The sequence below is a fragment of the Dermacentor silvarum genome, chromosome 10 (assembly GCF_013339745.2).
Source record: "Dermacentor silvarum isolate Dsil-2018 chromosome 10, BIME_Dsil_1.4, whole genome shotgun sequence".
Taxonomy (NCBI): Eukaryota; Metazoa; Arthropoda; class Arachnida; order Ixodida; family Ixodidae; genus Dermacentor; species Dermacentor silvarum.
Genome location: NC_051163.1, coordinates 8,910,034 through 8,935,021, shown reverse-complemented (window position 1 = coordinate 8,935,021; position 24,988 = coordinate 8,910,034). Strand labels below are relative to the sequence as shown.

Sequence of the window (24,988 nt, the reverse complement as noted above, 5' to 3'; positions counted from 1 at the left end):
ATTCAGCTTTTTCGCAAATTTCACGGTCCGTAATGTTTTGTGGCCGGGTGTAGGTTTGTATTCATTGGATAGACTACGTGGTCCCTAGGCCCCAAAAACAAAACAAAAAATGGGTAATCCTAATACCTGTATTTGAATGGTGCGTCTCTGTCGCCTTCCCTATTCTAACAGCGGAGCTGTTTTGAATATTTTCGTTTCCCCGCGTAGCGTTCGCATAAACTCGCCTAGCGATGACGTCACTGCGCACAGCTGCGCCTCGCTTCGCCTAGCTCCTCCGCCGCCGCGCTAGGGATGACGTCACAACGCGCAGCTGCGCCTCGTTTCATCTTGCGATAGTCAATCGAAAGCCAATCAATAGCTAATCAATAATCAATCAATAATTGATAAATTCCGGGGGAAATGCTGGGGATGACGTGGTAGTGCTTAGCCTAGCCCAAATACGTGACCAATACCTTGCGATAGCCAATCGATAGCCAATCAATAGGTAATCGATAATAGATCAATAATCAATAAATACCGGAAAAGCATAACACGTAAGGCCAGGACCAGCTAGGTGCCGATCAGCTCAGCTGTTTCTTTAGCCTTGCGCCACTAGTGCAAGCTACGCAATTTTTTTTCTTTTACGGATCCTTCCACAATGCGTTTGACGCGTGTGCCACGGAAGAGCTTTAATCAGATAAACCAACGGAAATAGAGGTGGCCTAGGAAGTACGGGAAGATTAGCAAGCAGCTTTAATCAAGGACTTAGTCAAGACTCAATGAGCGGGAAGTTTGGATTAGCGTTTGTTTGGCTCATATTGAACTACCTCAGCCACATTCAACAGGTTGTACGCTTCCCGACTAGAATGTGTGCGTGAAAAAGATCAACGAAGTAAATGAATTAATTCGAGGGTTTTGCGTGCCAAAACGACGATTGGATTATGAGGCACGCCGTAGTGAGCGACTCTAGATTAATTTTGACTACTAGGGGATCTTTAACGTGCCCCCAATGCACGTGACAGGGGCGTTTTTGCATGTCGCCCCCATCGGCTGGGATTTGATCCCGCGACCTCGTGCTTAGTAGCATGACACCATAGCCGCTAAAAAAGAAAAGGAAAAATACCCAGGAAGTCTGTTTATGAAATTACCTCTGCAATGCTCGTCGTACATACAAAAGTATAGAAGCCGCATTTTGCAAGGATAATTTTGTTAATAATAATTTTTGTCATCCGTGTGTCAGAGACCGATCTCCTCGAAGACCGCAGCTTCGTTTGAGCCAATGACGAAGCGAGAGAGATACCAAAGTAAAAAGTCACGGGCCTGCATGGCACACGCTGCACAGTCACTGCGTAAGCTGGTGGAGCGGCTCAAGAGTAGCTCCAATTTCGCCACCACGCACAACAGGGTCTTCGCGGCACTCTCTTCGCCTCGTTTTGACGAGAACGATCTGAACTGTCCGGCCGGCGTCGACGGCGAGCTGCGGCTTGTAATGCTCTCTGCACAGTAGTCTGCTGAGCCCGCTGATGCCTGGTTGTAGCCGCGCGCGTAGCTCTACGATTCGCTTCTTCAGCAGCGGTTCGTACCTTGCGAGGAGACGCCATAACGTGTACCGAAGAGGTATCCAGAATACGTGGCGCACATCTCACATCCCCTGACCCGTGGCACGGTACGTTGTTGATGATGATGATTGTTTATTGGAATCTTCAAAACGGGCTGGTGACAAATAGTCGCCTAGCCTGCTTGAATTAACCAGGTCCAGTTACGTGCAGCATGCAACTGCTATATGCAACGCGCATGTCCGGCACGCTGCGCTTGCAGGCACCTTAGCTAGATGGCGCCACCATACTGGTGCGGCTCGGGATCGCGTTGATTGCGCGCCTCGTCTGAATCGCATCTCGTCGTCTGCGCCTGCGCGCCTGCCTAGGGCACGTTTATAGACCATTTTTCCGCTGCGTGACAGCAACCGCTTTCGTAGCGCAGTGGTAGAGTATCTGACTTACGCGCAGCGGGCGCGGGTTCGATCCCGGCTGGAACCGGGTACTTTTTTTCGCATTTCCGGCGATAGCGGTTACGGACACGGCAGCGGCGGCGGACACCTTCGCGAACCGAAACGGCTATTGGAATGAGCCCATAACAGCTTACGCTGTAAAAAAGAAGAGCGTGGATATTAATTAGAAGGGAAAATGCGGTTTGCTACCTTACACTCTGAAATGGAGGGGGAGGTAAAGAGGTGGAAACGTAGAGTATAAGAGAGCACGGACATACTATCACAAAACTTTGTTACGGTGTCCAAGTTCTGTTATCACCAACTAGCCCAAAATTCTGCGTTGAACACTATTATAGCCAGCCACGATCACCGAACACCTTCGCAGAAGCCATGTGCACCCTAGTGATCACCAATTTAGGCTCCAGTTGTTTGTGCAGATGTTCTTTAAAAAAAAAACATAGTAGTGCTTTCGTCGCCTTCTGTAGCAGTGGCTAATAAGGGGCGTGTGCGGCACAGGGGACCGATCTGGACGGGGTGTCACGAAAGAGCGAGCCTCGCCTCCCTTCGCAGTTTGCGTACGGAAGAGACGGCCCGCACAGCAGCAGCGGCGCCGAGACCATTGTTCGCATCAATTGTGTGGCCTCGGCACTGTAGACGACCGTGGCTGAAACGTGGGGCTCAGGAACGAGAAATGGGTCCTTTGGCGCACTAATTTCCTTTCCCGCAAATTGAAACCTCGGGGACACGCAGGGACGAAAGGAAGAGAACCACGGCTATCACTTCCGCCTATTACAAGCGGATTCGGTCTTCTTACCTCGGCTGAGTCGATTGTGAATTAGCGTGTTGGGAGGGGGGGCTCGTTTCCTTGATTGTGTTCTTTTCTTCTGAGACGAGGGTTCTGATAATTTTCAACTTACTTGGACATCAATATCAGAATGCAGTTTTATTCTTCTATTCATTCCGAAATTCATAAAGTTCCTTTTGAACCAATCTAGTTCTACATAACATTTTTTGTGTGCACTACATAACGTGTGCATTGTCATTGGTAATTGCTACAGTTTATAATATTACGTTTATTACTTACGGGAGAAATTGGTAATGCGTGCCGCTTTTCTATTCAATTTGTTCATGTTTTCTAAATGTTACTCATTAAGCTTATATAATTGTAATAACTCGTCTTCTAATGTTTTTATAATTGGTGCGGCTGCCGTATACTGACCGGGAGAGAATGCAAAAAGGCTTGTCTACTGTGCATTAATTAGGGCACGTTAAAGAACTCCAGGTGGTCAGAATTGTTCCGGGGCCGTTGATATTCCGAGTTCTTCGTTAACCCTTATAAATCAAATAAAGTTCTCGTGAATTTTAAAGTGATCTCGTGATATTAAAGTTTTCCCCTTTCTCTCTTAATAACAACTCCAGCCAACCCCAGGATTCCTATGCAGCTGTAATGTAAAAAGCCATTATATGTTTCTACACGTAAGCAGTTCGGATTCGTAACAAGCTCTTAGACAATTTATGGAGACGCATGGTCTCTCACTTGCGCTTAGTTTGAGAACTTCGCGCTTGTGGGCCGGAATCGATTTGCCCACTGTGAAGCGTGCTTCGTTCAACTGGAGATTTATTAAATAGTCTTCCTTCTAATCACGTTATATAGACTTAAGTTTGAGGCTTTCAATTTGTGCGTCTTTCTCTCGGCGAAATTGTACATCCGAGCAGAGGATAATTAAAACCCAGAGAACGAGCTGGCCGAGGGAGTCGGAGGTGCTAGAAATTTCTCTCTGAAAAATTTGCGTCCGCCTTCTTTCCATGCTCCGTAAGCACTCTGTACGGCGCAGTTTAATAAGGAGGGCACAAATTAAGAAACCAGCTGCATTTGAATCCCTTGGCCTAGCTCACTGTAAAGAAGATATGATACAGTTTAATGAAACGTCACCACTCCCATATCACAGATTCGCCATGCCAGATTCTTCTCAGGCAAAATGAAGTAACACTGTTGAAGCGCACTGGACCACAAAGGGTTCTTGCAAACAGCAGCTTTGGCGAATTTAAGCCCTGGGGAACTTTAGGCTGTGAGGCCCAAGTTTCAATTAAGACCGGCGACCGAATTCCCAGATTTTTCTTCGCAAATGCCATTCACCGACCACCTTCGCTAATATGCCTGGCATCGCGATTGGTTCCCCTGCTCTTACGAAGTTTCAGCGTAAGAACACAATAAGCGCACTGTTTCGAGAAATGTTCTTGAAAGCTCCGTGTTTAAAGGCATTATTATTGCATTCGTTATGATACTGCGGCGCGGACATCATAATGAACAGCTACAAACTCGCCCAACTTTCAGTACTTTACAATGTATTTAGTTATCAGCACTGAACTTTCGCACACTCCAGAAAAGTGTTAACTGGAAGATGGATTCATTTCGCCATGGAGTCTAGCTGTGCGGCATTTTCTTCATATTTGTCAGTATTTCTTTTAAATTGGTACGACTGCATAACATTGACATTTGCCGGGCATGTCTGCCACTTCAAGTAATCCAGCTGGCGTGACAGAATTGGGATGCCAGCCACAAGAAGTATTTAGCAAGTAAGTTTACAATAAAAAAAATAATCCGGTATATTAGTTTGATGATTCGATCAATAAAGTTGCAAGTCTACGCTTCGTCCTGTAGTTTCATGTGTGTCTTAAATTTGTACATGTGCGGAGTAGCTTCGTTCTCAGGGCTGTCCTTTACCTGCCTCCTTTATCTAGCTAGCAGTTATTGAAAAAGCAGGCTATGGTAGAAACAAAAGCCAGCATAATATTTTCTATGTAAACAGTTCCGAAATCTCAGAATCCCAACCTGACCTTTGCAGATGACGGACCAGGCCGCTAATTAAAGCAACGGTGCATGTCAGTCTGCGTTCGGGAAACGTCCTACGTCGATCAGTTTCTCGAAATCCAGGGGCTTTGTTTCCCGGACAGGTCTTGAAGTTTCATTAAGCTCTTACGGACAGAATGCAGGTGGGCTATACTATAACGTGGCTGTATAGCCTCATATAGCCTAGTGGTTACGGCGTTCGCTTTGGGACCGGGGGTACGCGGGTTTGAATCCCGCCTCGGCAAGAAAGTTTATTTTCTTTTCTTTCTTGGTAGTTTCTTGATACGCACCACAAATTACGTATACGCGGACATCTGAACCCATGCTCTGAGGCTGCAATCACAAAGCTCTTCGTATACGTAAGAGCTCAGATATTTTATAACCATCTTCGCTCATATATGATCGTTATCACGGCTGGGCTGCGCCGTATCTGTGGAACAACTCTTACGTTCTAAAGACCTGCTTTGTGATTGCGGTCCCTGCGCCCGCATATTGTACATGCGAATTTGTGCCCTCCTAAGGCTCGTAATAACCGCCGTCTCGAAACGAGCCATCAGTGCGTTGATTGTATATTTATCATAAAGGTTGCTACCCCAGAATCCTTGCTAATCTTAAAATGCATATAAGCCAAGTTTCATGAATACGGGCCTCGATGTTTGCGTCCGGAGCGGTGACCAGGGTTGCCTCTTCAGTCTTTGTGAGACGTCTACTATAGGAGACAGGCATGGTCGAATAGATACGCATATATCGGCCTTCCGATAAATGGTTATTGGCGTATAATTAGATTTCCCGCAGGACACTTGCACCACTATGCAGCACAAACACAAATGCGATAATAACGACCCGCTTCGTCGTGGTGCTTCTTTGTATCAGCTTCTCTGTTTTCTTTTAATCGGCCCGCCAGCGTTGCAGGCGGCGTGCGTTCTTTGTTGCCTTCCTGATGCCTCCCATTACTGGCGGCGCCACTGGGGCCTGGCCCCTAATTATAAACCTGAATTTAGAAATCAGTAGTTCTATGAGTTATCCGTAAAGCTCTCGCAAGCTTCAAACTTGCAGACGTGTTAGTTGAAGAAAGGGTATTGAGGTTAGCCGGAAGAAAGTGTAAGGCCATAAGACCTAAGGATCCACACAAAGCGTTACGGAGTTTACTGAAAGGGGTATATATAGACAATCTAGAGACTGTCTAATTTTTTTTAGTGCTAATGTTTAAAAAATATTTTGGGAAGTGCACACATTGTCTGTAAAAGGACCTCTTGACTTAGCGAAAAACGTTGGTAGAGTTCATCTGAATGTCTAAATAAAGGCTACCGGACTTTCACTTTGAGTCACGGAAATAAAATGTTATGAGGGCTCTGATGAATCTCTGTAGTGAATGCGAGACCTCCTTGTGTTATTAGCGAAACAGAGATTCATCACATTGTAATCATATCAAGCCATCACTCACTCATTCAGACCTTTTTTAACAGCGAAGCTGTTTAAGCCAGCCGTAATTTGTGGTTCGTATCGAGAAACTGTCATCATCAGCAATGAAGAAATAAATAAAAGAAAGTAAGCTTTTTTGCCGAAGCGGGATTCAAACTCGCGCGCTGACGGTCCAAAGGCGAGCGTCGTAAGCCACTAGGCTATACAGCCACGCTTGCATAACATGCATTTATGCGAAGCTAATGATTACGTTCGAGCGTCGTCGTCGTCATCCACAGCTGGCGCGTTCGCATGCGCTCGTGCCAATGCTCTGCGAGGTGAAGAGGTTTTGAGCGCTATGCTCGGGACAGAGATAAAGAATCAGAGAGAGAGAGAGAGAGAGAGACGCATTCACGGAACGGGTCTGCTGGAACGCGTTGTCGGCATTGGAACGCGTTGTCGGCATTGGAACGCGATTGTCGCCATTGGAATGCGGTGTCGACATTGGAACGCGGTGGAACGCGGTGTCGGCATTCCGGCCAGCTTCGCTGTGTCTTGAGCTTTGCGCGGCCTAGTGCGAGCTTTTAAATTTGTTTCTTGCTTTATGACGTCGGCGGTGACTTCTCGGAATTTAATCATAAACAGCGGACGCAGCTGTGCCTATGAACTACAGTGCTTATCACTAAAACACTGCAGGTTCGTTGGAGATATACTTTGTTTTATACTGGGCAGGTGACGCAGTGGAAACGAATCCGCTTCTTGCTATGCCTACATTTGTTTGCAGCCCCCTTCTTGCTATACTCACATTCGTTTGCAAACGTCATGGGCCATTCATTCGAAACAACACTTTTCGTCATTATACGTGACAACTGCACGCGTATTGTCCTAAAGCATGAACGATTTAATGTGGGAAGGACTTCACGGATCAAAACCACATTGCAATGTCACGCGTGGACTGATAGACTTTCGTGACCGTTACGCTTGCGCAGAGTGTAGCGCGCATTCCCTGGCTTCGCGATCGAAAAATAGTTTGTTGCGTAATAAGAACAATATATATGAAATCCTTGTGATTCAACGTAACTTTTGCTACGTACGATATAGTGATCTCTGAGCATCGCGATGAGTGCTCACTCGAAATCCGTGTGGTGATACCTTCATACGACCGCGCTACTTGTCAGTGATGATTTTTCACAATTCCCAAGTTTCCCAGGCTTTATAGGCGCTTCAGGCACGCTGGCCACCATCCATAAAACGAAGTAAGTTATACTACTTTTTATGCTTCGCGTGTAACCTGGCGGAAGCTATGCAAGAAGTTTGGCCATCCAAATGTATTTATCCGGCCGCGCGTTTCGTGGACAAATCTCGCGCCGCGTGATCCTCCGCCTGAGGCTACCGCGATAAGCTGCTAATAAAAAAAAAGCGTCAAAAGAAAGGAAGGCAACAAAGAGCGAAATAATCTAACACAACGTATTAATAGCCTTGTAACACACTTTGTTCGTTTGCAGCGATTGAAACGTTTTTCTTTTGTTTCATTTATTACTAAGCCTAATAAATAACAGCTGCACATAATTGCTGACAAAAAAAAAACCGCCAAACTATTCTTGTTGCGAGCGCAGCTTGCTAGCCTTGCGACCCTCCACAGTGTTGTATATGCTATGTAATAACCGGAGTATATAGGCATATAGCTCAAACAGGCCACATAACGACATTGATATGAGGTGCACAGTGGCCGATTGCATGTTTACACCGATGGCTTAGTCATGCTTACAAGTTCAGTTGCCACGGTGGTGATTCAAGCAAGACCAATCAAAATGCACCTAAAAACGTCGCATCTAACATCAAAGACAACTGCTGAACTGGTATCCTTTCGTGCGGCTCTTAATTTCATTCGTGAAGAGCCAGCCCATCCATGGTGAATCTTCTGATTCCGAAGGCTGCCCTCCGCACTACGTCATGGATCACATAAGTTCACGATCAAGTAGTTGACGAAAGACACAATATAACCTTTCAATGGTTACTTAGTCACTGCGGTATTCATGTAAATGATCAAACGCTCGCAGCTGCCCGATCTGCCCACAAATGCGTCAACTGCGTTACCAATCCTGTTTGGAGAGCCGAAGCAGCAAAAAAAGCTTTGCACACTTGCGCTAACCTAACATTGGGTTAGTGGAATTCATCCGACTTTACAAGCGCACGCCTTTATACACTGGTCCATAATTTACAGCCGCGTATTCAGTCCGGCCTCTCACGACGTGACTGCACCCTTCTAGCCCGTCTGTGGCTTCGAGTACCACTTTCAAGTTCGTACGCCTTTATGACTGAAATGGCAAGCAGCCCCCTTTGTGACTTTTGCGGATGCAGTGACACGATCGCGCACCTTCTTTGCGAGTGCCCTCGTTTCAACCCGCAAAGAGCAGCGCTCTCAGCCCAGGTGGACAAGCGCCCACTTCATAAAAGTAAAATTCTGGGGCACTGGCCTACACGGACATCAGTACGAGCCGCGCGGCGTTACTTAAGACATAACGGACAGTGTAACAAGGAGGAGGAGGAGGACGAAAACAAAAGTTGAAGGGCAGAGAGGTTAACCAGATTAAGTGTCCGGTTGGCTACTCTGCACAGGGAGATGGGGTAAAGGCAGAAAATATTATAAAACAAGAGATTTTAAAAAAAATGAAGGAATGCATCAGTTCGTACATTCTATAAGTTTTTGAATCAGCCCTGTTCTTTTAAAAAGAACACTAGTGCTTTTAAAGCACCGGACCAGGGTCCATGAATTCTGGCTTCCGGAAGGGGACGGTTGTCAATGTTGTCGAGCGGGGTGCTGAAAGAAAAGTCCTCGAGGACTTTTTTTTTTTTGTGCATCTGAAGCTCCGCCTTCCACGTGGATTACCACGACCATTCGTCACCTATGGCTTGGAGTAGCTTTTACCAATGCGTACTCCTACCTTATCGAAATGGCCACAAGTCCAGATTGTGAAGTTTGCGGATACAGAGCGATGATAGCGCACCTTGTGTGTGTGATTGTCGTCGTTTTTAGTACACAGTGTGACAAAATGTGACTGGGTACTGTGCGGCGTAAAAATGATTAGTGGGACGTTGACAGTGTATATAACTTTGTAACGTCTTCGCAGACTGTGTGACAGTGCCTACACAGACAGTTCTGTTTTGTTTTGTTCTTTCTTTTCTTCTTTCTTTTCTTCGTTCAATTCTTCATTCCGTAGCCATTTTACTATTCCCCAATACGCTGTAGCCAACCGGAGATATCCTCTGGTTAATCTCCCTATATATCGTTGCTTGGATTTTATAGGCATATTTGCTACGATATTGGGGCTCTCGAGCCTCGGCATCCAAACAAGATCCCGAGAGACATGAATAGAATAACACAGATGATGTGTGTCTGTCCACTGGTCTTGTTCTTTATGTTTATCGCGCTGCTGCAGCGATCGTAATGGGCTGAATACCACCTGGGATTACCGAATCCTAATGGCCCCAATTTTACCACAGAATAGTTCAGGTGCCCAGTTTGGGCGAGACATTTGGGGTGTCCGCAGCTAGCGATTCCTTCCCTCTTCACCTCCGTTCGTTTTTATACCCATGGTGATCATTTCAACGTATCAGCGACGATGAACTCGCTGTGTTACAGACTCCATAATGGGCACCATTGTATTTTTTTCTTATTTCCTGAGAACTGAAGCCCATGGGCGCCGTACTGAGAACAGGACACATTCCAATGAAAACTTAGTTATTACGACGGGCTGCATCTTTTTTTTTCGTACACAGGATCCGCGAAGAAAATAGCTCGGTGAGTTGCAGAGAGAGAAGCTGTGAGAAGCTGTGTAGGCGTTTAAGGACTCTAGATGAAACATGTTTTGTATAGGGACCGTATAGGCGTTCTACCTGCCGCATTATTCGTGACGAGAAAGGCGAAGGTCTGCAGGGGATTTCCCGTACCTAAAGGCGGCCGGTGCGCCTTTTGAGCGACGCTCTTGCGTGCAATTGCTGTAACAGCACTAACGCGTTTTGGCAAAACGAAAACTTTGACAGATATTTGCGTATTGGAGCGACGCGAGCTTAAGTATAGCGTCGTTCGGAAAGGGCGCGGGTGCCGACTCCCGACCGCACGCATTTTTACTCTTTACGGTTCAATTACATACACGGATAGTTTCAAGTGCTAGCACGCTTCTTTCGGCTCGGTTCTGCGCTGAAGGGAGCGTCCTAACCCTTGCGAAGAATTCACAAAAACCGAAAAAGATCATACAGCTTTCATTCGCTGAAACGGCATTCTGCAGATTTTGATGTTCTTGGCTATTCGTATGCAGCTACGCTACTGCAACACCCGCAGCTGTTAATCAAGGGGTACGGGCAACTCCATTAAAAACCTATAACACATTAATTTATCGAAGTTTTGTCAAGCTTGACACTTCGGCGTACTTGGCAGAGGTGATGCTTCCTACATTGGTCTCAGCTGACTTTAAAATATTTACCATAAGATTGGATTAATCAGTTTGGCAGCTCCAAACAGAATCACTTAGTAGACCTTTTGTGCAATTTGGCGCGATATGACGCCCTGGCGTATTCAGCACATAGGGTTTGCAATGGAATGTTTAGCGTGCATGAGCAAGCACAAGAACTGCAGCTGCTGAAATGCTGCTGCTACTAATTTAAAACCTTGAGTTTTACATATGAAGAAATATATTAAGGGACGTACGTGCATATTTAAATTGTGCAGGTAGCATAGCAGTCAGTAGTCGCAGTTAGCTCGCGTAGCATGCATTGTAATGACGCTGCGGTGATTAATAGTTGTCGACGCGTAAGGCGTATGCATAAACGTCCACTGCTGATAAACGTCCACTGCGTCGACTGGTGTTCCTCCTGCATATATATATAGTAGTAGTGTGTGTGTGTGTGTGTGTGTGTGTGTGTGTGTGTGTGTGTGTGTGTGTGTGTGTGTGTGTGTGTGTGTGTGTGTGTGTGTGTGTGTGTGTGTGTGTGTGTGTGTGTGTTATTCACCCTGTTACGACAGACACCGGTAAAATGGTTGGACCAGTATACTGCATATCAAATCGGATATTAGGGGGCACGTATTTGATTAGATGCATCACGTGCAGGCCTCCTTTAGTACGTTTTCCTTTCAGTTTTAGCCGGCATATTTGGAAATTGTAAACAGACACACAAAATGATCGCACGTAAGCACCTGCTACGCAGTGTTATCCAAATGCAGTGCTGCAGAACGGCGAAAGGGGCGTGCTTAGGCGAAGGTTTCAATTACAATCTATTTATAGATTTCAGTGTTCTAGCCGCTTACCGCACGTGTTGTTGTGAAATGGGACCATTAAATGCACGCCACGTCTCGTTACGATGCCCTGTCTCCCGACGTTGTTCCAGGGGTTGCGGATAACATGGAGGGCTCACTATAACTAATACCAGTCAAACGCTCAATGGCGCCTCTATCATTGCAGGGTCATTGGACGTAGTTCTCGGAATCTATCAAGGAATGTCGAAACGAGCCCCGTGTCATTCGACGGGGCGACTCGCGCATCTGGCTCGGCTCGCACAAAATTGTTTTGCTTGCCTGCTAAAATCTACAGACGTTTATGTTTAAAGACTATCGATTGTGAATATTGTGACTATAGATAGTAAAGATAACTTGTAAACATATGGAATTCTAACGAAAAAACATTACTAAAATAAAATACGGTACAAAAGGATGCGAAAGAACATGGCGCTGATGATTTTCTGAATCCTTCTTGTCCTTTGCTTTGCTTTCGCTTTCTTTTTTTTTTTTTTTTACCGGAAACCTTGCACTTTTTGTCCAATAATGGCATCTACGGACTTTCTGCAAGCAACCCGTTCAAAACACTCTGGAACAAACTTAATTTTTGTTACCAGAAGAAATGCAGAAGTTCATCAGCAGCTTCTCTGTTCAGATATCATAGACTTGCCACAGCAAGGCGCCCAAACCCATATCACGGCAAAGCGATCGACAAGAACTCTATAACTAAACTATAGACGTATAAATTTATGTTTATGGCGGTAGCGCGAGCGAGCGCGGTAATGTAGGTGTGTAAAGCGAAACTCAGTTGGGCTTTTATTACCTTTGAGGCCGTTTAAAAAGGGGACCCGAAGACTTTCTTAACGCGGTAAGAGAATGTTTCCAATCTATAGAAAGCGGAGGCCGTAAACGAATAAGACTAATATAATTCTTCTGCATGCACTGGGGAACATGCAATCTGACATAACGAATTCCTTGTTCTCTCCTGCTGTTTTCGATGCTCTGGCTATTCTTCAGCCCGATGCAAGCTGAGCAATGAAGTTACAGCAGGTGCGACGGGGGGAGGAAGGGGCGGGGCTGATAACACGTACCAGCATGTGGCATCAGTCCATGGGCGCCGGATGACAGTCCATTGGGCGATCGTTGTTGATAAAGAATGGACCATCACATGCACGAGCTGTGGCACTTATGTACGGCCTTCCAGAATTGGAAGGCTGTATAATCCGATAATGGAGGACAGTTTACGGAGCATCTGATTTGAATTGAGTATATTACTAGTTTATCGTGGTGACGTACGTTTCAGTGCTACCGTTGTGAACATGGTCCTTCGCACAGCCAGCCGCTTATTTATACGAATACAGCTGCAGCGCTGCCACCTCTGAGTCGATCTCATTGCTAATAGGCGCCGTTGATTCATGTATACGTATCGCACGATTTTGCTGTTCGCGACCTACAATTGTGAGAACGTCTGCAAAACCTACGTAAATATTACGGGACAATATTTGCTTCGAGAGGACAACGTGTCCTTGCAATTCGTGACGTACACTTGTCGTGACCACAGTGGTAGAGAATTTTGTTGTAGTGTAGTCTTCGTCTTGTTGTCAAAACTATGTCAAGCCTCCTATATCGGCTGTGATTTAGGTCGTAGTTTTGCCATCCTGTTCCTAAAAAAAAAAAAAAAAAGAGGGGGTGGGGGGGTATCGTCGCGTCGATGGAAAAATGTGTCCTCGATGCAACAGGAGAGGCTCAATATAGAATACATTTCTTTTTTTTTTTCTAGACACACACTCTCTCGTTATTTTCAACTAAGAAGAAAGGGACAATGGCGACTTGAGGCACGGCATAGTCGCACACATCGCTTGAAGCTTGCCAAGACAGGAGAGCAAAGGAGCCAAATTATTTATTATTTTGCGTTCCACATTCTATATCTGTAGTAAGCAACGATGAAATATTTTCAGCCATAAGTAAATCAAAACAATGGCCCGTGCTATATTTCGCTTAGCAACACCAGACGAAAACTTAACAGAGGTGGGATAGTCTGAGCACAGCGTTCATGCTGTATCGACGGAAGTTCCTCTACCTAGGCGTCTAAATTTACGATCCACAGCAATTTTTCACAAAAATAAAATGTTCTCTGTGTGCTTATCAAATTACAATGTCACAGAAATAAAAGCTTGCTCCTATTGTGACTACAGTGTAGCTAAATTCAAACATTCAACTTTATCTGAACTGCAAGACAATCTCTCATGTCCCTAACGCAGAAATATAATTGTCGAAGCGCCGCAATATTAAACGGTCTATAAAAAAGAAAACAAATTCTGAATGTCTGAACTATAGTTTAACATCATCACTCAACCAACAAAAGGTGACAGTTAAAAGGGCACTGCGGAGTTCCTCCGGGAGACATCGGAAATGCACCATCGTGATTTCCTGTCAGTTTCCCATAGTACGCAGCCGAGAAAGTACGAGTATTTGTTGTTGCGGAGAAGCACAACGCGCGAAGTTCCGTTGCACGTGCTTGAAGCAGATTCGACAAGCACCACAATGTTGCCGTCGACGTTCCAAGCACACCGAGCGTATTGTCAGCGAACACTTCGTCGCCGGAACCGAGCACATTGCCAGGATGTTTCACGCACCCAAGTCGTCTTTCATCTGGCATACGTCGGTGTACCCGCAGCCGCACCACTTTTGCTATCGCGACACACAACACAGAGCTGACAATCCCACAGGCAGCACTATTGGCACAAGCGGCTGTGTACCAAGGGCAGCTTCTATCGAGAACTTATGGCAATGGACGACATGGCGACTTCTCCAGAAAATAAGTGCGTTTTTTAACCCCGAGGAGCTCGGAAGGAACTGAGGCACAGTAGCATTTACTTGTCCGTGGTTCTAGCCAACCTTCTCTCGCGAATATCTGGGCACTTCAAATTATAGCCCTGGGATGAGCTTGAACATGGCATTTCTTCGCGGGTCTTCTGTAACGTCTTAGTGCGCTGTTCAGCCTTGTGCTTTTGTGCTAATCAGAACGTGACATAGTCTTCGAATGTACGCTTTCGAACGCCAGCGGGGTGGTTTACGATCAGACAGATCACAATGGATCTCTGTTTGTCGCTTTGTTCTTGCTCATGTAGGCTTGATGATAATTTTTTCTTGCGATCCATTGAATGGACAGCCGAATGCCACAAAACTGACAGACGTCACGTTCTTTCTAAATGTTTTCCAACATAGCAGCACAAACAAATTATTAATATTCTGTGCTTGAAGAAAGAGGAGCAAATATCATCTGTGATGGAATTGGAAGCCTGCACGTTCAGTTCAGTGGGTGCCTTAATTGGAGCCGTGGCAGCGTATACCACTTGTCGTTTCACGCCAGATTATGAAAGTTTGGGTTCTACTCGTAGGGAAATGTGTGCCGACGTGCGAGTGTTCTTGCTACACTGGAGACCACTGAAGTTGTCTTTCTCATGTCTCGCTCGCGGAACTAACGGTCTTCATAATGACAAAATCGCGAAAGGGGTTAAGCGAGCATAGTAATTTTGGTTCCATTGCGGACCACAGTCTTGATTCACTTTCTTCTTCCCGTTGAATGAGTGCCCACTATTCTCAAAACCTGGCTTCTATTCATATCAGTGAATGTAATTTTGGAGGCCTATAACACAGGTGAAGAACCTGACGTCTCCATGAAAATTTATGCCTTAGATGGAGGTTCCTTTTGTGGCCCACCAACTTCGGTTATTGTGGTAGCTCATCAAACTTGGCAGGACTGTGATCCCAGAGTCAAAAGTAGTCTAAAGGCATCCGGCACTAGCAGGGGTTGTTTCAAGGCCTCGAAGAGCATGGTGTACTCCGAATGCGTCGTCACACGTACTTCAACGATGCAGTGCTCACAAATCACGAACGCCTCGAGTGGCTGCACACGCTTTCAGAGAGTCACAGAGCATCAGGTGAACCAAACACCTGTATTGCCACTGCTGGTCTCTGCAGCCCCATCCTCGATTCTGGCGGACAACTATGATGAGACGAAAAAATTGGAGATGGAGCGAAGCTCCTTGGACGATTACGGCTGCTGCTCGAGCTTTCGCTTCGGCGTCTTGCTGCCGTTGCCGGCGTGCTGCTACTTCTCGTGCTCGTAACTCGCGGTTAGTTTCACGGCGTTGACGTTGGGCTGCCGCGTCTCGTTCTCGAAGTGTAGGATCAGAGTCACGACGTTTGCACTTACGCTTGTGCTCCTCCATACTGCAGTGCTAAGTGTAGCGACAGCGGCGCGGCGCCGGCGCAATACCTGCGCGCGGTCGGTATGCGCGCTGCGTGCGCTCTGCGAACAGTTCTGCGCATGACGTCGTGCGTTTGCTCGGAGAGGTTCGGAGCGGCGCCGGCGCAGCGCAACACCTGTGCGCGGTCGGTATGCGCGCTGCGTGCGCGACAGGGAGCTACGACGACGACGGCGACAACGGACATCGTGAGAGCCTAAGGAGCTTCGCTCCTAAAAATAAAAGATGCAGTCCTTGAAGGAGAAAACGAGTCGCCGGACACCGAGCACTGTCATTGTACAGTTCGACTGATGCCAGGATTGTACCCGGGGGTGTCACTGTTCGATATTTTCAATGCTTCCCTACCGAAGCATGGCAGGATCAGTAAGCATGATTTGTCTTTCCAGGCTGCACAGTTTACCGACGGACTAAGAATGACTGCTACAGCGTTCTTAAGAGGTGCAGCCAGGCCGTCAAAGCTAGAATTGCCGGCAGCGCAATGGCGACCCACGTGGAACAACCGCTGCAGCTGGGCTCGTCTATGCGGTATTCGGAGCAATGCGTAGACACGAGGTTGCCACCGGCTTTGACGATGATGTCTTCGGCGAGTTCTGCTGCTTCCACGTCGCAGCGCAGGAGCACAGCCGCCTTGGCGCACTGTTTGTAGCCGTCCATTTGGCTGCGAAAAAGGAAAACAGAAACGGACAAAATATCTTCTTTCGTGATGGAAACATTCAATATTTAAAACACGATTACCTGACTGCACAGTCTGTGAACAGAAAACAGTTGATTTTGTCATGAACTTGTTTTAACAGTGTTTTGTAAGTTCATAGTTTGTCCTCTTTTTTTTGTTCTTTTTCTTAGCCGAGATTTTGTATAGCTGGCCTTTTCTGCCACTGAACTGCCCATAGTTCACGGGTAATAAATATCTATGAATGTACAAATTGTAATCCTGGGTGAAATAATATGTCACGGCTACGTAAAGCTATTAAAAGCGAGAGCTAAGGTCGCATTCTTAGAGGGGGGGGAAAATGATGTTTAATGTTATTGCCTGCATCAGGTTTCTTTTTTCTTTTTTTTTTTTGTTGTTGTTGTTAACGCGTGGATACATATCTTCGATAGCGGTGCTCCTAGGAACGGCGAGAATCACTCTGCTCTCATATCAAGCTGTTTGTGGCACAAATCTCTTTACGTACCATAATTTTACTCCATAAAGCCTAGCATGAACACGTTCTGCTTCGGTCTTTACGTACCAGCACGAATTCCGTATTTTGTCCTGAGCACTGAGCTTCTTTTCTTGGAGCTTGGCCCGCTGAGCCACGTAGATCGAGGCGCACTTGTTGTAGTCGTCTTGCAGCTCTTTGTAGCACTTGGAGTGCTTCAGATATGCTGCACATAAAAAACAACGAAACCAATGTTTCACTCGAAGAAAACCTAAACTTCGCGGCGAATGCAAAGCGAGAAATAAGGAAGTCACTGTTCACGTATATGCACTTTGACAAACGCCTTTGCTACCTGTAACAGCTTTTGCATGTTAGTATAGCTCAAAACGAAAACGTAACTGCAGTGGGCTCATTTTGGAAGCACATACCGCAAAGCAATTCACAATAAATTACTAAAGCTGCATATTAAGAGACGTCTAGAGGGCGTCATATTAGCAAATTCGTTGCGATATAGAAGTGATTTAAAGGGGAAAATGAGACATCCACCCAATCGTAGCAATTGCTACAAAAGAAACCCCATACGGTTTCCTCGAAAGAAAAGCCTCGCACTTGAAAAATTCGTCCTGGTCCGGGACTCGAACCCGGGACCACCGCCTTACCGTGGTAGCCGCTCTACCATATGAACTAACCAGGCGGCTACAGATGGCAGGGCGAAGTCGAATTTGTCAACAACTTGAAGCAAAGGCAAGTGTTTGACGTAGTAGTTCAGCGGAAACCCGCTAGGTGGAGAGAACTAATTAAAGGGGAAAATGAGACATCTACCCAATAGTAGCAATTGCTACAAATGAAACCCATGCGAATTACTTCTCTCCACCTAGCGGGTTTCCGCTGAACTAATACGTCATAGGAGTGATTTGTTGGAATGAAATACCAGAAAGAGTGATCGCAATAGTGAAGATCGGGAAGGCACCGCTTATTTACAAACAACTATAATGGTAAAAAGATAAATATCTGAATCGGACCGGCAAACAGCACTGCTATGCAAGTTTGTCTCAGAAGTACGGAGCCTTTCATGTCAATTCAGCGAGATTCTGCAAACGCGACGAACAACACAAACAGCCGTAACAGGTAGTGGCAAACATCTTGCTGTTTTCGAGGCTTGTTGCCATCTGTGGCTCGTTGCCTTTCGTTGTTTGCCTTTGCGAGCTCTTTGAATGTCTCATAAATTATAATAGCGTTACACGCTTTCATTCGTGTGCTGCAAAACAATGTGATTGTCGCCTAGGAGTCGCTGAAACTCACGGCCTATAGGACGGCAGCTAAAACCCCTGTGACGTATGATTATACATTCTACAATACACTTCGCAGAGAATGCTGCGATGCCGTGAACCGTATTCAGTATACAAATCTACCACTCACTGATCCTGAATCGAGATCCTTCCCGGCAGAAATCTTCGATGAGCTGAGCTGCGCCGCTGGTTAGTCGCTTGTAGACCTCCTGCTGCTTCTCGTTGAAGCAGCGCCGTGTGAAAGCATTCACGCAATCCAAGGCGCCCGTCAGGTGGCTGCACCAAGCGCAAAACAATTTATGATAAGAGACAAATTAATGCACTGCTGGCAAACAATATGTCAAGCCTTGGGGGTCCCTTCAGCGAGCGGAGATTCTCACATCCCTCTATTCTTCTTACAGAATTAGAACTGAGATGAGAGACTGGCACAGTTCTCTTTACACGGCACTTGTCTTGATGCTGTGTAACGAGTCTCTTCCGCCAGCAGCACTACACCACCAACCATGCAATGCCAAATGGCCCAATGGGCCATGTTGCTGCCTTTAAAGTTAAATGAGATCGTGCGTTCAAAAGTTCCAACAAAAACATCCCTAAGATAGCGTCAACAAGAACGACAATGGCACATTCACGAAGATGATGGCATCATGGCTCACATGCCGCGGATCCGAGATGTAATCTCAATTTGTAGTCAAATACAGCTTTCTTTTCTGACGGCTACGTCTGCAAAGGAAGCGTGGTGACGTTAAGCTAGCTCATGATACTTGTAACCGTTGCCATTTAATTTGGAGGAGGTACCCTCCACGGGCCATCGTTGGGAAACACTTATGAGCGGAGAAATTCTGTCTTTAAAAATCTTGGTTTCCGTTGACAACTGAACTCAAACCCAGAGGGTGGCAACGTTAACGCCATTACGTGACGAAAACTGGGTGTTCTTGCGCAAATTTTGCTTCTTTATCAGGTCATTGCCCCCAAACACTTACAAGTTCAATTACTTTTGTTTCTTTCATCTTGCATATCACGTTGTATTGGCACGAAGCATCACACTAAAATGCTCACCACCATACAACTGGACCTTCATTTACACACAGTTGTTATTGTACAGGCAGTACACTTGAGGTATGTATATGAACACAAAAGCAAACACAAGCACTCATTTGCAACTAAATGTTTATTGCTCCAAGAAGGGCGTTTATAGTTTGCTGAGAAATAGCAGGTTCATCTTTAATACAACCTGAAATAGTGCGACTGAAACAAGGGCACAAAGAAAAACTTATTCGGACTCCTAGCTTATATTGAATATGTGCTTTTTGATTAAAACTCGAGCACAGGTGCTATGGCGGACAGAAATTGACGGGGCACATCAAAGAGTTTACAGACTTCAAAAGAGTACCGACGTGATATTTTCGACTGTACATTTATTGCGTTAAATAAAGGTCCTGGACGTCGAAACCGTAAAAAAAAAATATACTGGCAAGCCGGAGATGGCCCCAAATAATTTATTGCAATAGCGTTTCTATAGCCAGTTTCGTTTTCATTTCTCAAGAGGTTACTGTGATGTGACGTCATCACGTAGATGGTAGTCACGTGGCATCAGAACATTGACATTTTGGCACTCACTCTAGCTCACTCGGTCGCCTCCTATGCTGGTCCTCGCTGTAAGGCCCAATATAGTAGCATGGGAGTCTGCTTTTCTCTTCGTACATGTTTCTACAAGCGCGCTGTCTTTACAACTACAGCGGCCAACTCACTAGCTCACCAATTTTTCCTCAACCTATGCACCGTTTTTTGAGGCGCAAGTCCTTTTCGGGTGAACCTGATCGCAACCTGATGGCAGCTCTAGCATATTCTCAGTGCACGCCTTCGGAATATTTTAATTAATTAATCATTAAATAAATCATTTATTTCTTGGGTAGAATAAATTCGTAGATTGAACGTAAATTCTCACTTGCAGTGTACTTACGAGCAGGTGCGTTTCAGCTCGTCCTCGGTGGTTGCAAAGGCGAGGCTGTTGTTCTGAGACAGCAGGTCCAGCTTGCTGACGCACTGCGACACCTCCTCATTTTGGCACGAGCCGGAACCTCTTGTTGCAGCCACGTCACCACTGCTGGTGGTGCGGCCCGGTCCTGACGCACGTCTCGTGGAAGCGGCCCAGCAGACGCCACCGTGGCTTTGGCAGCACCAAAGAAGGGCGACGCCTGCACTAACGTTGAGAGCATTATGGAGCTGAGGCATACTCGAAGATTGCTCGGAATATGCTACAAGAAGAAGTCATAACTCCGCCCCGAGTTGTACAAATTAAATATAAATTCTGGTGCTTTACGTGCCAAAACCACAATCGTATATGCGGAACACAATAGTACGAGGCTCCGTACTAATTTTGCCCACCTGGGGTTCTTTAACGGGCACCTAAGTTTAAGTACACGAGCGCGTTTGCATTTCGCCCCCATCGAAATACGGCCACCTTGTCTGGACGGAAGCCGCGATCTCGAGCTCAGCAGTACAACGCCGTCGCCACGGTGCACCGTGGCTCGTCCCGAGTTTCCATTGTCAACCCGTGCATAAATACAAGTGCCGCGGTAAAGGTCTGCTTTCAAGCCTGACAAAACTTAGGAGATACTGCAGTAAAAAATCAAAAGAAAATGAGAGGTTAATGACATCTTATCAAAGATAGTTCTGCGAAAGGTATCCGCGTAGCTACGAAACGATCCTTACAAATAAATGATTTACGGCCCCAGTAAAAGCAAATATCAAGCCAGACTCAACTGATACTGCATTGGAAGTGTCACTTCCAATGAAGCCGAAGCTTTCTTAAGGCAGAAAATCTCGTAAACGTAGCACAAGGTTGGCGCCAGCACTGAAAATAAGGTGTCAAGTCCACGACCTAACAGGTTTCGTTATACAACTGGTTAACTATCCAGCCTGACGATTAAAAAATTGGTTAACATTAAGTGTCTGCGCACGCTTTTGGCCTCGAAACAGGCAGCAGTGTCAGGCAGTGCGTCATCGCCTAGACTAGTAGTATGCACGTTCTACTTATGCGACCTCGTTTGTCTTGAGTAATTTGTAGTGCGGAAGAATGGTGTGGCCCCTCGAGCTACACTTTTTTCCGCGATTAATTCAGCAATCTTTTGGCGCTAAACAAACCTTGAAAGTCTACTAGAACGATTATCTTAAATTATAGATTAATTTTGTAACTGTGCGCCTAGCACACAGCACTGGAATATTGTACTGTTTCTGTTTTGGGGGCTATTCTTTGTTCGTGGCCTACTACAGACGTTGCAGGGTGTTGAGAATTTTTTTTTTTCTTTTTTGCGTGTTACCTAACTTTACGTTACTCACAGCGTACATGCATGCCACTTAAAGTCATGCTTTATTTGAATTTTCTGCCCACTTTTCGGTTGCTGGCTGCTGCCTTGCCTATTATAAAACAACTTGGACCGCTGGTTACACGGCACGGCAGCTGGCTGCTGCCTGCTGAATGCCGGCTGCTGTCTTGCATGATTGCCGTTCCGGGCATAGTGCAGACCTGCATCGGATACAGTGCAAAGCGAGGCGGCTGGGGGCGGCAGATGATATAGGCAAGCACCGATGTGATATCCAAAGCAGTTTTGCCACCACGGCGTCACCGTCATTCCTTCGCTGCTCCGGTGTAGTGCAGACGAGATACCGGATATAGTCTGTCGTCGTTACTCAGTCGTCTTGATTAAATTGTCGTCTTTCCATCGTTGTTACTCATTCATCATTCCTCCTTCCCAGCACTCGTGACGACTTCGTAATCACACAGTCGTAGGCATGCCCTCATTGTCATGCAGCTGTCGCCAATCCGTAATCGCCATGTCGCGGTTGACAAGCCGTCGCGGTTCCATTGTGATCAATCCGTCGTCATATAGCGTTGCCGTCCCATTGCCGTCCCCTGTTACGTTCGGCGACCAGCGGGAGGCTGAAAAGCCGTCCCGCCGGGAAAAGATCAGCGGCGCCACCATGTCTCTACACCTTACAAAGAGTACGTGTCTCGACACTATAGGAAGAGGAGACTCTTGGAAGAGTAGACGCGTTCTCACGGCCGCTCGACAGACCAGCTGGCCCATTCTAGCAACAGAGGCGTCAGTTCAAGTCAGGTGCGAAGCCACCTGTCCACGAGTGTCCCCTCCTTTATGTGGGGAAGTGAGCAGTGTGTGCCCGAGGGCACTTCTCCGAATGTGGTCGGGCAACGAAGGCGCCGGGGGATTATGCGCACCCTCGCCTTCTACGCAGACCATCGGTGACTTTCGACGCTCCGATTGGAGGATGGTGGGACCGCAGCTTGGACAGAGGGGTTTTAAGGGAGACTTTGGGGGCCATCGAGAGTGCTCTCCCATCTGCCGAGTGCTCTCCCAGTCGGCCCTGAGATGTAGCCAGTGCTTCGATGTAGTATGCTCCGACCCAGTCAAGCTAGACTGATGAGACGTACCGTACTCGTTCTCATACTCGTGATGTAAATAGTGTAAATAAACCCTGTACTCTTCGTTCTCAATGAGAACATGTTCCTGCCTTCAAGTCCGTCCCCAAACCCAACACCCCCCAGTACCTACTACCCATTACCAGAGGCAAGAAGTAAAGAGGAAGTCGTCAACAAAGATGTACTCAAGAAATTGGCAGCATAAGCCATCTCTGTAGTGGGACAAGCGCCATGGTATAAAGAGCAAGCCAGCCATCACTGCACCTGTATCTCTAACGAAAAATAGCAAAACTACCCAAGGTCGCGGAGCTATTGCCGTTATTTACTGTAATGAGCTCAGCTCCCGTATAAAAACGGTGAAAAATTAGAACTTCTTCCAGTGCTTAGCGTTCACCTACATTTATTTATTTAGTTAGTTAGTTAGTTAGTTAGTTAGTTAGTTAGTTAGTTAGTTAGTTAGTTAGTTAGTTAGTTAGTTATTTAGTTTATTTATATACCTACATACTTTCAGGACCAGAGGGCATTGCAGAAAGGAATCGTTGAGCAAGAAAATATCATTTAGTTCCTATACAAAGGTGGCAGATTCATACTTCGCGAGGCCTCATACGCCAGATCAAGCACGCATTCACCGCATCAGACTTTAGGTAGCATATATGACCGGCTTCAAATGCAAAATTCAACAGACAGATTCGTGAATGTGATCTATGAGTAACGCTCCCGAAGACTTGCACCATGTTCTGTGTGACTGCTGCCGCTAGTTGTCAGTGACACAGCCTTTGAAGACGGCACTGCACGTTCCAGTGCGACTTGAGCTTGGAGCTGCGGCATATTCACGGCCTGTGGCAGAGCAGCATTTGCGCGTTGCGCGCCACGAAACCACCGTTGGTGTTTATGAGGTTCACAGACCTTAACGAAACTTCAGAAATATATTTAGTGCGTGCGCGTGTGCGTGTGCGTGCGTGTGTGTGTGCGTGTGTGGAGGGGGGGAGGGGAAGTCGGTTTCAATCACGGCTTGCTTGGTACAAGAAAGAAGCACCGCATATTTCACTGCGGCGTTACAAAATTTTCACCTTGATTTGACGATTGTTCCGCACATACGGCTAGATTGGGGGTAGAAAAAGCTCATTTTTAACAGCTGAGCTAGTGTAAGAAATCTTCCGAAAGAGGTTAAGGCGGGAGCGTTTGCGACGTGATTGAAGCGTAGGATGACCTAAGTCTACCTTCAATCGTGAAGCGCATGTACAAGGAGTGTATTTAGAAAGTGAACTTAAAGAACGATGGCCACTAAGCGCAAATCGACAAAATTAAGGGGCGGAAGGGGCAAGGTGAGCGCTATTATAGTAGGGCCCACTGTAGAAGAAATGTAGCTCTGTAAAGCTTGTTGCTGGGCTGGTCGGTTCATACTGTACTGCGGACCATAGGAACTAAGGCCATTCAGTGCAAATCGACAAGAATAGGAGGAAGGCACAAGGTGCTTGTCCCTTCCTTCTCTTATTTTTGTCGATTTGCGCTAAGTGGCCATACTTCCTATGGTCCGCAGTACAGTATGAACCGACCAGCCCAGCAACAAGCTTTACTTAACAGAGTGGCGCGGGTTTCAAAATATTTAAAGGGTGCTTGTTGGTGTGCTACTAGTAATATCCCAGATGAACGAAGTATACTCTAATTTTGGTCTAACTATAGATTTATACAAAATGAGATTCAGGTGTAAAGGAATTGCGCGGAAATTAAAGCTCAAATATCGAAGCAGCATTATTTACCATATTTTCAACACATATTCCATGACGTCTCAGTGTACACGTCAAGGAAATAAAACCTGCGCCTGGATGTAATGAGCCCGTTGAAAATGTTCCACTATCGGAACCGGACAAAAACTGAACTCGTGAAACGGTGGCATTCGCTTTGAGTCAGGACACTGTCACATTTTAGGCCACAATTCAGACTTAAAGCATACTCCACAAATGAAAAGTTCACAATGGTGCTCTCATTGGGAAGCATACGGCAATTTGTTGTAAAACGCACTCTTTTCGTGATTAACAGTGGTAGAGCAATAATTGTCGCTGGAGCCAACATTTTGACGAAGGAACTTGTCCTGCTGCCCTGACGAAGACAAATTCCTTTGTTGAAGTGTTGGCTTCAGCAGCATTCTTTGTTCTATCCCCGCTAAACACTTCAAGCCTCCTTTCTGTGAACCTCTCTTGTATTGCACTTCTTTTGATAATTTGTCATTACTAGCGTGGTTGTCGCGCGGCGTGAAATGGAAGTGCCGAAGCAGGGTTACGTCGACGCCATGCTGAAATTACGCCGGAAACAGATTATTATTATTTTTTAACTGTACGACGCAAGACGAAGAGGCAC

General features: G+C 46.2%; 1 protein-coding gene across 1 annotated transcript in view; it reads right to left on the bottom strand.

Moving 5' to 3' along the window:
* Window positions 1-13,381: 13,381 nt before the first annotated feature.
* The window catches only part of LOC119466600 (uncharacterized), a 106,749-nt gene continuing 95,142 nt past the window's right edge, over window positions 13,382-24,988 (bottom strand). The window contains exons 2-5 of the mRNA XM_037727119.2: window positions 20,153-20,387; window positions 18,323-18,468; window positions 16,994-17,129; window positions 13,382-16,419 (exon numbers count right to left, since the gene is read on the bottom strand). Of these exons, the coding sequence (XP_037583047.2) occupies window positions 16,182-16,419; window positions 16,994-17,129; window positions 18,323-18,468; window positions 20,153-20,387 (755 nt within the window). The 3' untranslated portion in view covers window positions 13,382-16,181. The remainder of the gene's footprint in view (window positions 16,420-16,993; window positions 17,130-18,322; window positions 18,469-20,152; window positions 20,388-24,988) is intronic.